The 17,293-nt window shown below is 34.1% G+C and overlaps 1 protein-coding gene across 2 annotated transcripts; it reads left to right on the forward strand.

Annotated features, from left to right (window-relative positions):
* Positions 1-7,647: 7,647 nt before the first annotated feature.
* Positions 7,648-17,027, forward strand: arl13a (ADP-ribosylation factor-like 13A). Of its 2 annotated transcripts, none has more exons than XM_030145628.1 (10): positions 7,648-7,771; positions 10,305-10,421; positions 10,869-10,939; positions 11,569-11,821; positions 12,584-12,689; positions 14,566-14,771; positions 14,894-15,002; positions 15,272-15,545; positions 16,575-16,688; positions 16,780-17,027. In XM_030145628.1, the coding sequence occupies exons 1-10, from the start codon at positions 7,752-7,754 to the stop codon at positions 16,794-16,796; spliced, it is 1,287 nt and encodes a 428-aa protein (XP_030001488.1). In that variant the 5' UTR covers positions 7,648-7,751; the 3' UTR covers positions 16,797-17,027. The 2 variants fall into 2 exon arrangements, with proteins under 2 accessions (XP_030001488.1, XP_030001487.1); XM_030145627.1 differs by having other exon boundaries at positions 16,800-17,027.
* The last annotated feature ends 266 nt before the right edge of the window (positions 17,028-17,293 follow it).

A 17,293-nucleotide genomic window follows, 5' to 3' on the forward strand; every position in this document is an offset into this window, starting at 1 on the left:
TAATCCTCTTCCTTATAATTTGCACTTCATTTATATATATTTTTCTGTCTTTTACTTTTCACAAAATATAAAACTGTACAGAGTTCACCAGGTTTGATGAACACTCCTGCTTCTTATGTCAATATAAAAGGCTCATTCTAAGATTAAAAAAAAAAAATGCATTCACAAAATTAAAATCCAAGGGCTTGTTATTTGCACCTCGTTTGTGTGCAACCACAATGTAAATATGAAAATAATATTTAATTTTGAATTCTAATTCTATATTTATATAAATACCACATTTCTTATATTTCTCTTTATTTTTCACTTTTCACTTGTTTGTTGTTTTTCTACCTGTCTTTCTCTGCACTTGCTTGTTACATGTCGCTGCTCTTAACTGTGAAATATCTCCACGGTGGGATAAATCTTATCTTATCTTATCTTATCTTATCTTATCTTATCTTATCTTATCTGTATTTTTTCATATGTTTGTGTCCTTTTCTTATGTTTATGCAGGTTTTGTTTCCTAGTTTTGATTGGTTTTTCTTGTACATAATATTTCATTGCATTGTTGTCTCTGTATTAACCAGCATATGACAAATAACAATCTGAATCTGACCACTATTTTGTGCTTTTTATGCATTTTTTTTTTTTTTTTTTAATTATTATTATGCAGGCTTTTACTGTGTGTATATTAATTTGCACTCCAGAACCTTTCTGTGATGGTATTTACCCTTAGGGACCCCTCAGACCATTTTTGTACATTTTTATCGTTTTATGTTTTTATCTGGTGATCATTTTAGCTGTTACAGCTCATGGTAATAATTTCTGCAAGAATGTGTCTTTACTGCATCAAATATAAATTGCTCTTCCAGGTCTATTAATCATTACTGCCACTTCTTGCACCCTCTTTTTGCCATAAATGTACATGCAAAAAAAAAAAAAAAAAGTAAAATCATCATATATCCATATTTTTCTGCTTTCTTCTGCATGATTCTTTAAAACCATTTCAGCTCTGCACAAAAATACCAAAAGTTCAGTCATTTTTCAGAATTTTAACCCTTTAAATGCCAGTTTGAATACATGATATCGCTCTTGTTACTTGTGAAAAAAGGCACAAAAAATGTATGTAATGAATAGTGGGGATGGGGGCATTGCTGGTAATTAGAGTCTTTGATAAGTCAATAAGTAGCAACAATATTGATTTTATTGCATTAGCAGTTTTTATGTGAGATTAAAAAATGTGATTTCAATGTAAGTCAATGAGGTATTTTTTACCATGAGGATCCTTCATTGAACAAAAACTGCTAGAACAATGAAATCAGTGTTATGGTTAATCTTTGTGATATTAAACAATGCTACATCCCTCCACAATGTATTATATAGAAAAATATCTGTTTTGTGTTGTTTTTGTTTCACTGAAAACAAGTGGCATCATGTATTCAATCTGGCATTTAAAAGGTTAAAATTCTGAAAATAACTGAACATTTGGTAGTTTTGAGCAGGGATGAAGTGGGTTAAGAGATTTACGCAGAAAAAGAAGAAAAAAAAACATTGATGTAGGATGATTTTACAGCAGTTTTTTTTTTTGCACGTACAGAGAATGCAAGGTGGTGAAATGTATAAAAGACCTGCAAATGTATCTGATGTCAGATTGAAATAAAGTTAAAAAAAAAAAAAAAAATTAATAATAATAAAAGACACATTCTTTCTGTAACCTGTAACAGCCATAATGATGAAAAAAAATTAAAAATGAGTTTCAATTGTTGATTAAAAAAAAAAGTTAATTTCATCACAGAAATGTAGTTGGAATGGGAATTACTATACACACAGAATAAGCCTGCTTATACTGTGTGTAATCAGGCTCGACAGCTCATCTTCTAAGCCATGACACACATCCTCCAACACCCCAGATTTTGATATTAAATGCCTTGATTTCTCTTTTGTAAATTCTATACCTCTCAAATTCCTGCCTTAAACACTAAACTGTAATATCTTTGTCGCATAAATGAATCAGAGGTTCACATACTTTTGTTACATTTATGTATGTAAATTAGATCATTTCCCACAACAAATAAATTCACAAGTTTAATTTTTTTTGTCTCATCCTGATCATATTTAGGCTGTGTTTATGGAAGAGAGAGAAAATCTAAAAAGGTTTACTGAGCGCCACTGTTTCTATATTTGTATCATGAGTCATCTGCTATTACTGCAGTGTTACTGCTACTAAAAACAGAGGAAGAGAAGGTTATATTTCTACTACTATATAAGCCTCCTGGATTCATTTACAAAAAACTATTAACTGGCGACAAAAATTGGTAAAATGTAATGTAAGAACTAGATGTTAACCCTTTCATGCATGAATTATGAGAACCTTAATCAAGAATTTTTTTCTGGAGTGTTTTTATTCCTCTTTAGGCATGAAAAAAAAAGCGATAGATTTTTTATGAATCTATTTAATCACAGAGTTACAAAAATGTTCACTCAGCTGGACACCATGCGTTTAATTTTAGAAGCAATGAAACATGTATTTACTGATATACTACATGAAAACTATGAAATAAAACATTTTTAATGCTGCTAATCTGATGTGTTCTCACATTTTAACATACCTGCATGGAGATAATATGCAAAAAAACACACAACTTTTTGTTTACAAAAAAAACAAACAAACCCAAAACTGTTTATTTCAGTCTAGTAACAATTAGCAATTTTTTCCATTCGAACATGTTACTGCAGATCAGGTTTATCTACAGTAAAGTTACAGTAATGGTATGAATTGCAGCATATGGGATGATGCACAAAACAACAAATCCATAAATATTCAAGAAAACATCTTTGATCAGCTGTCCACTGTAGTGACCACTATGCATGAAAGGGTTTGGCCCAGGGGCCAAAGCCAAAGGTTCCAGTCCGGCCCGCGGGATGAATTTGCAAAAATTACACTTCAGATATTAACAATCAAGGATGTCGAACTCGTTTTAGTTCAGGTTCCACATACAGGACAATGTGATCTCAACTAAAATAATAGCATAATAACCTATAAATAATGACTCCAACTTTTCTTAGTTTATTGCGAAAAGCATTATATTGCATTACACCTATAAATAATGACAACTCCATATTTTTCTCTTTGTTTAGTGTAAAAACTTACATTAAGTTATGGAAATATTAACATTTACAAACTATCCTTTTAACAGTAAAATATGAAAAACCTGAAATTTTGTAGGTAAAATTTTAACATTATACTTCCTGTTATTAAATATTTTGTGCCTTTGTAGATCCAATCCATAATATGCATGTATAAATGTTAAAATTGAGGTGTAATATAGTTAAAATTGAACTTATTTTTCTCAAGAAATCTCAGTCAATATCAGTTTGTAAATGTACGTATTTTCATAATTTAATTTTGATTGCACTTAAACAAAGAGAAAAATTTGGAGTCGTCATTATTTACAAGTTATTCTTATGCCATTGTTTTACTGGTCCGGCCCACTTGAGATCAATTCGGGCTTAATTTGGCCCCTGAGCTAAAATGAGTTTGACTCCCCTGCCTTAAAGTGAATTTAGTTGCATAGTCATGAATGATCCAGTGTTTATTAACAGGTTTTACAGCACTTTTATTGCATTATTGTTTGTGTTTTATGGTGTTTTATTCTGTATGTCTCTCTCCAGGGACGGGGTTTATACTTATAGACTAGATGCTTATATCCTTGTTAAATATATTATGTAAAAAAAAAACAAAAACAAAGCATTGCAATATTACCAACATAAATATTCTCTTAATTTTCAGTGCTGCAATGAGAGCTGCAATGGAAAACACACAGCGGCTGTATTACACTAGTGTTTGTCCTCTCCAAATGAAAGCGCTGTGCCGTGGAGGGCGAGCAATGAGGGATCACATACTCTCTGCTTCCATTTTTAGTTTCCACCAGTAGGGCAGACTTGGCCTTGTTATAGTGACCTGAAGGTCTGAGAGCGAACAGGTGCAACACTCACACACCGGATCAGTTAGAAAACTCCCACTCGATCTTCTGAGTCACTTTCACAAACTTTCACTCTCATCATATTAGTATTTGTATTACTTTGTGACCCAAGGGAAACGAACCAGTTTGGTGTTTGCTCAACTGCTTATGCAAATACAGACAATATATATTTGCAAACCTTGAGAACGGTGCAATCTGTGGCAGCGTCCCTCATATTTTCATTGCAAAACCTTTCTCTTTTCTGTTTAGTTAATAGACGTGTTGACTAAAAAATAAAAACACTTCTCTAAAATAGCTTTAACTTCCAGTGTTTGCGTCATGACTTACAAAACTAGTCTGACATTGTGTTATTTCCCCTTTAACAACAGAAGGTCTTTGTTTTGTTGTCGATACAGTTTCAACATAGGAGAACCACAGCACCGACATGACGACCTCTTTTTGTCTCCCTGATTTCATCTGAGTGTGTGATCTGAGGACAGCGTTGTGAGAAGGTCAAAACACTCTGCTGAGACGTGTCATTACTAATGAATGTGTTTGGTGAAGCAGTGGTGTGGGTCAGTGGCTTCAGACAGACAAGGAAGTACAAGACCAAAACCCTGTTGCAAAGCTTTACAGGCTGTAAAGTGTTACCAGTTAGACCAGTATGTGTGCTATTATGGTTCTGGGCTATCGATGTGATATTATCATTGTTTAATAGGGCTGCAGTTAACAATCATATCCATCGTTTTCTTGATTAGTCAGTAAATTGTATGGTCAGAAATGTTTCTTCCTCACATTATTCCACACAGTTGCATCCTAACAGCACATACTGTTTGTACTGTTACTGCACTGGTCTGTACATACTGTGTTTTATATTTCTTTCTGTATTCATTGTACATAGTCTTGATACACCAATTCTTTACTGTTTCTCATATTGGTGTACATATTCTTGAGTGTTTTTGATATTGCATTTTCTCTTTTAATTGTATCTAGCCAAGAACTACCTCTAAGAAAAATGTCGTTTTGTGCATTGTGCACATAATAACAATAAACATTCTTGAATCTTGAATCTTCAAATTGTCTTGTTTGATCCATAACCTGAAGATATTCATTTTGCAGCTACAGAGAAATGAAGTAACTGATAAGTATTCACAATCTAGAAAATTGATGAGCAACTTAGTGGAAAGCTGGGAGTCAGTAGTTTACATAATACACTGATATCTTTCACAAACTGTTCATAATATTTAGAAAAGGAAAATCCAACAGCGACCCAGATTGCAAAATCAGCAATCGCAGTTCTTTGGAGCATGTTTGCAATGTGGGGAATGGGAGTGTGTGGGGGGTGTGGTGACTGTTCTCAGCTGCTGCTGTTTTTGCTGTGTGTGTACATGTGTGGGGGTGTTCGTGTGTTGTATCAGCTGACACAGAGCTGTGGTCACACACTGGGATGCGTCTACTCAGCAGACCAGGCCAGTTCCTGATTGGATGTTGGTCTAATGAGTTAATGAGATAAAGCCTGCATAAAAACAATGACTCTGCTGCCAGTACACATTTATTTTCCCAAAGTATAATTACGTTATGGCTGCAGAAGCTCTCCCTCTCAGTCCACTGTCTAATTGTTCCACTGTTATATAAACATTAGGATAATAGTGATTAGTAATGGGAACTTCTGGGTGTGGAAGCTGCAAAACGTGTGTATCTCTGAAGAACATGTGTGTTTATTAATAACATGACTGAATTTTACCTGCATGAAAAGATGCACCTTAGCTTATCTTGAACATAGTATCACTGTTTTGTTTAAACTGTGAGGTAAACATACAAGTTTTTGGCAACACATGCCATGTGAATGATGCCATCTAGTGGCAGGAGCTGCATAGCCACAGTGCTGATATAATTATTGAATTAAATACATTATGTAATAATTTGATCCTCTGTAAATATCAAATTGAATCTCTGGTGTAATCCAATATATAGAGATACTTAATGATGCTGACCTCCCAGTAAAGGTTTCCATGTTTTAGTTTCCATTAAACTGTGTAAAGCAATTTTGTTTATGTATAACAGGAGTTGAATAGGAAATGACTAACAGGGCTTTTTTCAAGGACCTGATCTACATTTGCAGTAAAAATGAAGACCCTGATTTCAACTTTTAGATTAACTCTGACAAAATGTCTTTAGAAAGTACAGTTATTGATATCCATTCATTGTATTTTAACCCTTTCAGGCATGAATTATTAGAACCTTTGTCAAGATTTTTTTCTTGAGTGCTTTTATTCCTCCTTAGGCATGAAAAAAAAAAATTGTGATTGAGTTTTTTTTTTTTTTTTCATGTAGTCACAAAAATGTCCATGCATTTAATTTTTGAAGTAAAGAAATGTGTTTAAAACCCAATATCAGAAAGTGAGATAGAAACAATGAAATAAAAACATTTTAATCCTGCTAATCTGATGTTTTCTCACATTTTAACATATTCTAATGCTAGTTATTACTCACTTCATGTAAATAATATGCAAAAAACAAAAACAAAAACAAAAAAAAAACTTTTTGTCTTACAAATAACAATTGATTTACACTTAAACATGTTAGTGCAGATCAGGTTTATCTAGAACAGCAAAGTTACAGTAATGGTCTGAATGTTAGTGTATGAGATGATGCATAAGTGTCCACTGTGTTGGCTGATATGGAACTAAAACAACAAAAACCCATGAATATACAAGAAAACAGCTGAAGAATAACTGTCCAGCGTAGTGACCACTATGCATGAAAGGGTTAAACCTTCAGAAAACACATTTGAGGGAAACCCTAATTTTCAATGTTGTAGAGGTACATGAAAAAAAAAATCCAGACAGGACATGAGGCATAAAGGAGTAAAAACATGACAAAACATATGATAATAACAACTGTAAATGTCGTCACAGTTGTAAAATAAGGTTAAAAAAAGACAAAGTTAAAATGAGCATTACATAAAAACACTTATGAACAAGAGTAATGAAAAAAAAGGAGAAATGAATCCTTGAAGTGATATTAATGAAGAGACCTTAAATGATTGTTGAAGCCGATGTGGGGAAAACTAACTATTTATGCACTGTTATGTATTTATTGTCAGTTATGGTTTTTACCTAAAGCAATTATAAATAATAAGGGAATAAATAAATGTTCTTTTCCCATTTTTGTGTTGACAGGTTCTTAATCATCAGGTGCAACTAGAAATATTGCACCAATAATCATAAAAATGTGAATTTTCGATCTGTATCAATCACAAATAATCCATTACTGTCTTCATTGACTGTAATAAAATGTAATACTCTGTCTCTTCATTTTCCAAATTGAATATTTACAGTTTTATTTGTGAAATTACATACTTACCCAACTCGATTCAATATTTAATATGTAAATAACTGTGTTCAAGTTAGGTGCAAATTGTACATTGTAGTGTGACACTGATAGGTCATTATTATGGTGAAAGGGTCATTATCTGCCTACAAGTGACTAAATCTGTCCAAACACTATGTCTGCTACTGCTATCAGACTCAACAGGTAAAGGTCACAGCATGTCACACATCACACCACTCCACATTTAGGCCTTCTAGACAGATCTGTGCACCTTCGTTTGGTTTAAAGAGGAATCACCTCATCCAATCGGGGAAGCTATTAGACCCAGCAGCCTCTGTGATTGGACACCACATACCAATACCACATTTCCCAGGTTGCACCTCCCACATGGGGTGACCAGAGGATTACTGTGAGCCTGATTAGTTTGTATCTGTGGTCCAGGATGTTAGTAGAGGTGTGCACCAAAACAAATGAATGGACATAGACTTACTTCTGTAAGTATCTGTTGCATTTCTTCTACATTAATTAACTTTTAACATATTAAATATAAATGTCATACAGTGGTTATTCAGTGGTGTGTGATTAGTGGTTTTGTCTCCACTGGGTTTAAAATACTTCACTTGTTTTATATATGAATGCTTTTTGCTTTGTTCTGTTTCTCCTTATTGGCTTGAAATTAAGAAATATTAAAAACAGTTTACATGTTGGTCATAAACGCTAAGAAATCTACTGTGAAAGTGTCCTGTTTTGTAGAAACAGTGCAACATTTTTATTATGTTGAATTATGATTTTATTATACTGCCAACCATCCACATTTATAGATTTGCTTTGTCTTTAATATTCCCTGTTTTCAATATATTTTTTGCTTTTTTAACTCAACATTTATTTCTACCAATGGTGGACCAGTGAAACAAACTCCATCTGGAACTCATAATATCTTAGAAAAAATACCTTCTATATCTTATGTAATAAATGTAACATCTTTTAACTGATTTTTTTTAAATGATGTGAGTTAAAATATGTTTTGGGATATCTAAATTATCAAATAGTCCGCCTTTCAATATTCTGGACTGTGAACAGGTTTTGTTTTTTGCACTTTGAATATATCAAACTGTGATTTCATATATTGGAGTAAAATTCTCCTCTTACTCATGGGATTTGTTGTTTTCATGTGTAAGTGGAGGAACATGGTGTCTGCCCTGTGCTTTAAAGCTGAACAAATATGGGTCAGCTTGTTAACAACACTTTAAAAGCAGGACACTCTAAACTGGCTTTAGCAGATTACAGAGCCTGAACAGATGCACTGGACATAGAAAGATCTAGTTGGGTTTTTTTTAGCACATGTTCTGACACACCTGCTGCATACTCAGTCTGCTACGGGACATGAGGTAATCAATAATTCCCTGGAGATGACAATTACAACAGAGATTTGAGTCTCATGCTCCATCTGACTTAACTGATCAATGTGGCGAGAAAAAAAACTCACGGGATAATGTATATCTCTGGTACGATTGAGATCACATGCTTTTTTTTGGTTTCTTCTTTTTTTTGTCCATTAACTCATAAAGACCCAAACAGCCACTGAACTGAACTGATCTAAACAGTTTAATACCTGTTGATCCACTAATCCTATCAATCCATGTAAATAATTGGTGTAAAATACAGTTTGTCATCTTTTCAAGGTTATCAGATATGACCCATTTGGACGTTCAGAGGCTCTGTAGTTACCGTGGAAACACCGTCATCTTCTACAACACTGGTTCACCAATAAAACCCATGGAGCTGGATAAATGACAGTGGATGGAGACACTTAGTTTAGGTTCAGTTGATGATAAATTTTACAGAAAAGTCACATTTTCTTCAGTTTTCTCTCTTTCTGATAGAACAACCCTCAATTTTAATCTGAATTTTTATGAACATCTACATGATCAGTAAATTAAATATAGGAAAATACTTAAATTTCACTGGAAAAAAAATCAATATTCAGAGGAGAATATTGTAATAAATGATGATAAATCAATAAGAAAGGCTAAATAGAGGGAAAAATTCATTTGGGAACTGCTGCCAAAGTAGCACTGGGTCATTATGGGTTAAACGTAATGTAATTCACCAGTAAAACCCATGGAATTGGATCATTGACAGTGGATGGAAACACTTGTTCTTACATTCAGTGAGCAATATCTTTGCTGAAAAAGTCACTTTTTCTTCAGTTTTCTCTGTTTTGATATCATTGCCTCTGCCAAAGAGGTTATGTTTTTGCCGGCGTTGGTTTGTCTGTCTGTCTGTCCATGTCCAAGATAACTCAAAAAGTTATGGACAGATTTGGATGAAAATTTCAGGAAATGTTGATACTGGCACAAGGAACAAATTATTAAATTTTGGTGGTGATCGAGGGGGCACTGATCTGCCTTGGTGGAGGTCTGCGCTCTCCGAGTTATTTTCTAGTTAACTTTGAATTTACTCCGAGTTTTCATGAACATCTGTATGATCAATGAATTGAATATAGGAAAATACATGATTTACACCAAAACATGCCAAATAAAAAAGATATATACATATATATTTTTTAAACTGGTGATAAATCAATTAAAAAGGGTAGAAATAGAGGAAAAAATCATTTGGGAACTGCCTCAAAAGTAGCACTGGGTCTTTATGGGTTAATGGTTATCAGCTACGGGGAATTCAAAGAAATATTAATGTTTCTGGTACAATTGAGATTACATGCCATTCTTTTTTCTTTTTTGTTTGTAATTGGTTATCAATCTATGAAGCTACAGGGAATTAGCTGTGAAATTAGAATAAGCTACAGGATGCTAATTATAGTGTGTTCAGAGGCACAGAGAAAGAGAAACTTGGCAGGAAAACCATGCCCTGGAGTGACCATCTGTAGAAGACTCCTAAGCCTACGTGAGACAGACACAAAGCATCTTTATAGCGGACCTGTCTGTAACCCTACAGTGACTCAGTGACCAGTCATATGTTTGTGCCTGTAAGTGAATCACACTAAGGTTTACCATCTGCTTTCAGGTACCAGTTTCAGAGAAAATGGTGGCCACTGTGCTCACCTTGCTCACCTCAAGTAAACATGTTCAACCTGATGAGCAACTGCTGCACATGGGTTTCCAAGATACAAGAGCCGATCAGGTGAGAATATCGGAATGACTGAAAAATGGAATGAGACGATTGTGATCAATAAACAGCATGAGATAGGTTTTATAGTTTAAAACCACAACTACAATCAAACCACACAGATTTATCAAATGTAGCCAAAGAAAGTTATTTTGCTGTTTCCTGTCTTTTTAAGGAAATTAACTTACGTAAACGTATACAACACTTGAGAATGAGATGAGAAGATGAGGGCAGCTTAACAAAATACCAAATAAACAACACATGACAGGAAAAAACAATAAAAAGAACAGTAAAAGTTACCTCTTTTACTGTTCTTATCATTTGCACTTCAGAGCATTAGAGTTCTGTTCTGTTTATTAATTCCACATGGCACCGTTTATGGTTATTTAGGTTTCCTATTAAAGCATTAAGATGAAATCCAGTGTCTGACTGAAATGCACTTTTGTGTGTCTTTCTCTGCAGGAAAGTGACTGTCCTTGTGGTTGGTCTTGACAAAGCAGGAAAAACATCCTCCATCAGAGGGATGTTAAGAGGTAAATCACCAGTGATTATATATATGGTTTTACCTTTATACATAGATAAAGAACAAACACCACCCCATATGAAAAAAAGCCTAAATTTACAACCAAAAAATACAGACAAAAAACACAACTCGAGCTTCTTAACTCTGAATACAGCAGTAAATCAAATATCTCAGGGTTTGGACCAAGTAAAATATGTAAGAATCATTTGAGAATGATATTTTGATATTCATCGCTATTTTCTGACATTTTATATACTAAAGAACAGATTCATTAAAAATAAAAAATAATCATTAGCTGCAGATAAGTTCTAATATGAAGTTCTGCTACTGATAACACCGTTTCACTGCATTCTCCCTGATACATTAAAAAAAAAAGAAAAACAATAATTCTTTATTATTAAAATTAAACAAAGTCCAATGTATAGAAAGAAAGTAATGTGACTTTTATATTGTTTTTTTGTATGACATTGCTTTTTTCACACACTTTAGATTAGATTAGTAACATATTAAAAGTTAATCGCATGTGTCTTTAATTTGGAGCAAAATTAAAGCACTCATCTTTTGGATGAAAACTTGATTCGACTAAAATCAACCCAGATTTTCTTGACGTAATCCACTCATTTTCCCTGTCTGCTCCAGTCCCTTATGCTGTGGAGGCAGGACCCACCCACGGCTGTGTCCGAAATGAGCTGAGGGTGGAGAACTACCTGGTCACTCTGATGGACGTGGGGGGGTCAGTGGAGTCGAGGGGCATCTGGAGGGAACTCTGTGGAGAGGCCCATGGAATCATCTTCGTGGTGGACTCATGTGACCGGCAGAGGATCAAGGAGGTCAAGGAGGTTCTGGCCGACCTGTTGAAGCAACCGAGAGTGGCAGGAAAACCCATATTGGTGTAAGTAGGCCATGTCAGGGGTTCCCAAAGTGGGGTATGCATACTCCTAGGGGTACTTGGAAGAAGCCCAGGGGGTACTTGACATTTTTTTTTGAAAAATACAATAAATAAGTCATCATGTACTGAATACAAAATAAACGATGAGAGTTAATGGTGAAATATAAAACACAATCAATACATTCATATAATAGTTCTATTGTCAATCATCTCGTTTAAGCTTTGGTAACATTTTAAGAACATTCCTATTTTAAAATATTCAAAATGAGTTTATTTGAGTAACTAAGTAATTATTTTTTGTTGATGAAAGGTTCATTTCGTAATTAATGACCAATTTATTTATTTTTCTTATCAATGAAAGAGGGCACTTTTGCACACAAAATTTACTGACATTTATTTGTATTATTATTATTATTATTATTTTTTAAATGTACTACAGTTAAATATATGTTGTTTGTTTACAAAGTTTTGAAAATGTAAACAGACACTTTTGGCACAGGAACAAATTTTGCCTAATTTTTTTTCAATCAAAAAATGCTGAAGCAGGAGTTGGGGATACTTGGCTATAAAAGTATATTTCATGGGAGTACTCCACTGTTAAAAGTCTGAGAACAACTGGGCTGTATTAAACTACATACCTGTCCTGTATACAGAATGACGCAACACACTGGTGGTGTAAACAGTGCCCTCTGGTGGATGTTGACAGTAAATAGTCACCACTAAAATCTTTAGAGGTTTAATATACTGTGTCTGGTTCTTTCTCAGGTTGGCCAACAAACAGGACAAAATGAATGCTTTACTGGGAAGTGAACTGATTGAGATTCTGTCTCTGGAGAGGCTGGTCAACCAGAGCCGCTCTCTGTGCCATATTGTAAGTATGAAATCCACTGTAGAAGAAGGATATACTTTACTGAAGCAAGAGTCTCAAATCAATACTGTAAATCAGAGTCAGATTTATTGGCCAAATATGTGAACACATACAAAGAATTTGGCTTTGTTTTTTCTTGGCTCATGACTTACAATTTCAACATAAAATGAACACACTTAAACATTGACCTAATATAAACAAACATTCAACTAGAGACAAGGACAACAATGGCTTGAAGAGTAGTATAAAGTAAATATAAATAACTGAGTAAATGTATACAGAGATCTGGTTTATTAAAATATATGGTTATGTATATATTATTTGTATATACAATGAGGTACAATATTGACAACATGTACAGAGTGCAAATGAGTCAGAGTTTTATACAGAGTGCAATATAAGTTTGTGACTGGATGAATTGAAGTCAGGGGTGTACTGACACTGTATGGCTCATAAAGTGTTCACCAGAGGCTGCAAAACTGGTCCAGAAGGGTCCAGTCTGGCCATTGGGATGAGTTTGTGAAATGCAAATATTACATTGAAGATATTAACAGTCAAGTGTGTCAAAACTGTTTTAGTTCAGGAGCCACATTCAGCCTAATTCAATCTCAACTGGGGCGGACCAGTAAAATACTATCATAATAACCTATAAATAATGACAACTTCAAATTTTTCCACTTTGTTTTAGTTTTAAAAAGTAAAATTACATGAAAATTTACAGACTATCTTTCATAAAAAATGTGAATAACAAGAACAAATATGAACAATGTGTCAGTGTGAAATGTCTTATACAATATTATGCTGTTACTACATGTGTTGTGCTTTTGTAAGTTGTAATGCATATATGTTAAGATATATGTTATGTTATGATAAGGTTAGGTTAGTTCATTTCAGACACAGACATAATACAAAACATATGGAATAATAATAATAATAATAATAATAATAATAATAATAATAATAATAATAATAATAATAATAATAATAATAATAAACAAATAAAAATCAAACAAAAGAAAAAAAATAATAATAATGATAAACAATAACAAAAAATCAAATAACAGAAAAAAAAAAAGGGTGAAGCATAATATTGTTAAAATTTCAAGTTATTCATGGTTGTTCATGTTATTCACTTTTTTTGTTTTTGTTTTTTTAGTGTTATTATTTCAGTGGTCTGACCCACTTGAGACCATTTTAGGCTATATGTGTCCCCTGAACCAAAATGAGTTTCAATGACACCCCTATTGTAAATACTCCACTAAGTAAAGTTTACCCATTTAAAAACTTACTTAAGTAGACATATACAATGTTTCGTCATTATATATGAAGTGTTCAGATTCATTTTACTGGTGAATTAAACCTTATTTTGTACTTTACTGCTGTAGTTTAAGGTTTCGCCTATTTGATTTACTTTCTAAACTGTTGGGTCTACAGTGCTGTTTTGTTTTGTGTAAGATCATACGTATCTTGTGAATCCCATGTATCTCTAAAAAGTCAACTTTCATGAGCTCAGTAAAATAATCCTGTATTCATTCAGTCATTCAAGATCAACACATTTGAAGATACATGGTTTTCACTGAAAGGAAAGTGATGAAAAAATGTAATCTGAAAAGTGACTAGAACTGTCAGACAAATGATGCTGAGTAAATAGTAGAATGTTTGCCTCTGAGGTGTAGTGGAGGATAAATATAAGGTTTTATAAGATGGAAATCAGTAAAGTAGAGATGATACATTTAGAGTATTTGAGTATTTAGTTCCATTTCACTACTATCAAAAAAAGCTGAACTGACATAAACAATGTGTAAATACTGAAACAGGCAGCGGATGAAAAACAAACCATACATCTACTTTGCTCATTTTATTGTCCTTGTCTTGTCAGGAGCCTTGTTCAGCCTTAATGGACCTGCGACGCTGGTCAGACAGGAAGACTCTGCGAGGCCTTCGCTGGTTACTGCGAGCTGTATCTCTGGATTATCCGGAGCTTTGTACTCGTATAGCCCAGGACAGCAACAGGCCTCTGGAGCCCAGAGAAAAGGAAAAGAATGGGAAAACAGAGAAAATTCGCAGGAAAACCAAGGTGGAACGGTGAGAGAGACCTTTAAGACCTCATACCTATCATACGTTTAATAATGAATATTTAACTGCCCGTGAAACTCTAATTTAATTTAAATGACACACTCATTATGTTTAATATGTTCTCACCTCAGAATGCGATCCAGCAAGTCTGATCTCCGTGAGGTTCATCGGCCAAAGAACAGTGAGAAAAAGACAAAGAGAGAAGGAAAACTGCAACCCATTCGAAACATGTTGCCAAAGGTTAGGAAATCAGTACTTCAGCAGATACTGTATTTCCCTAAAATAATGTCATTTGCTATGATATTGTTGGTCCTTCCCTTTTACCCAGACACACAGAGCTCTCCAACCCACTTTTCAGAGCTAATGCCACTCTGCTTCCTTCCTTGTTTTGTCTTCTATATGGCTATGAAGCTCTTTTATATGTTAATATGCTGATGCTAAGAGCCAATAAATATGTGAATGTGTTAAAGAATAAGTGCTGAATCCAACTCAAATGTTTGTAATCACAGGAGGCCACTCTGAAAAAGAAGCTGAAGACAAAGAAGAAGAAGAAGCCAGGGAAGGTTGTGGAAAGTGAAAAAGATCAAGATCTAAATGAACAGGAGGCGGAGGATGGGGATGATGTTGGTAATGAAGCAGATCAAGAACCTTCTGCTAATAGAGAGAAAGCCAGCAGCGCTCTGATCACCCCCAAAAAGGGGAAAGTGAAACGCAAAGCAAAAGTGAAAAAAGAGACTTTGGATGTGCCAGAATCACCTGACAATGACAAGAAGCCTCTCAAAGGTTAGAAATAAAGTAAATCATATATTTTATTACCCTGCCCCCTGAATGGGGAGGCGTATTGTTTTTTGGTTTGTTTGTTTGTTAACACTTTAGCAGCAAAACTATTGGTTGAATTCATACCAAACTGTGTTTATAGATTGCCAGCAACTGAGAATAGATCTGATTACATTTTGGGAGCAGTAGGTCAAAGTCAAAATTTTTTCAGTCATTTTTAAAATCTTTTTTTTTCCCATTTACTTATAATGGGCAAAATTTCAAATGTCTGTAGCAGCAAAACTATTTGTTGAATTCGTACCACGTTGGGTTTATAGATCGCCAGTGATCCAGAGTAGATGTGGTTACATTTTTGGAAAAAAATAGGTCAAAGTTCATATTTTTATGAATTTTTTAAATCCTTTTTTTCTTCTATTTACACTACCAGTCAAAAGTTTGGACTCATCTGTTTTTTCTTTATTTTCATGACTATTTACATTGTACATTGTCACTGAAGGCATCAAAACTATGAATGAACACATATGAAATTATGTAGTTAAAGAAAGTCTGACATAACTCAAAACATGTTTTATAATTTAGATTTTTCAAAATAGCCACATTTTGCTTGTATTACTGCTTTGCACATTCTTGGCATTCTCTCGATGACCTTCATGAGGTAGTCACCTGAAATGTTTTCCAATAGTCTTGAAGGAGTTCCCAGTGATGATGAGCACTTGTTGGACATCTGCGGTCCATCTCATGTCATTTAAATGAGAACGTGAGTCCAAACTTTTGACTGGTAGTGTACTTATAATGGGCGAAATTTCAAATGTCTATAAAAACATCAATTTTGTTTCAATTTACTTCAAACTTGGCACATATATAGACACAATTGATATGCTGACATCTACACATGCATAGACATGATGACATCAGCTTTATCCACGCCAAAATAAGCTACAATACATTTAGGGGCAGGGTTTGTTGTGTCTGGCATCACTTGTTGGTAATTATTTATGAGTAGAAACTTAATTATTTCCTTTGTTTTCTGTGTAGTCAAAGGAGAAAACAAGAAGAAGAAAATTGTCAAAGTAAAAAGGAAGAACAAGATCAACACAGAGGAAATGGCTGAAACTTACTCCCAGCCTGTGGATCTGTCTGCAACTTTTGGTAAGTGTCATCTGCTTCCTCTGTCGCCCAAACAGATACAGTAGCTGGCTTAAATTGGAAATGATATTGATCGCAGCTTTTATTTTAAAAGATGACCCTGTCTCCTGATAGATCTTTACCGGAAAGCAATACAGGCGCTGAAGGAACGTCAGAGTCAAGAACGGTGAGACGGAACATGACATGAGGATCGTCTTTATCCCCATCACTACTGGAAATACACCAACAGATCCACTTCATACACACTTCAGCACCAGACCTGAACCCTGAACCTTTGGGATAAAACAAACTCAACTGAGTAATGAAGGGCAGGTCTCGATAATCATGTCATAATGTTGAAAACAACACTGATAACATGAATTTCAAAAGCATCGACTGAACATGAAATTGTACACTTGGCCAAAATGTTTGTAAATCTATGCAGTTTTTGACAAAAACATGTTTTTTAACTGTATTTTTTAAATTATTATATTTACCATTTATTATTTAGCAGTGAGCAGTAAAATAAGCAAAATATGTGTTGCTGAAATGTTACATGAACTTATCAAACATTAACCCTTTCATGCATACTGGTCACTACAGTGGACAGCTATTCTACAGCTTTTCTC

This window comes from Sphaeramia orbicularis, chromosome 10 (genome assembly GCF_902148855.1).
Source record: "Sphaeramia orbicularis chromosome 10, fSphaOr1.1, whole genome shotgun sequence".
Lineage (NCBI taxonomy): Eukaryota > Metazoa > Chordata > Actinopteri > Kurtiformes > Apogonidae > Sphaeramia > Sphaeramia orbicularis.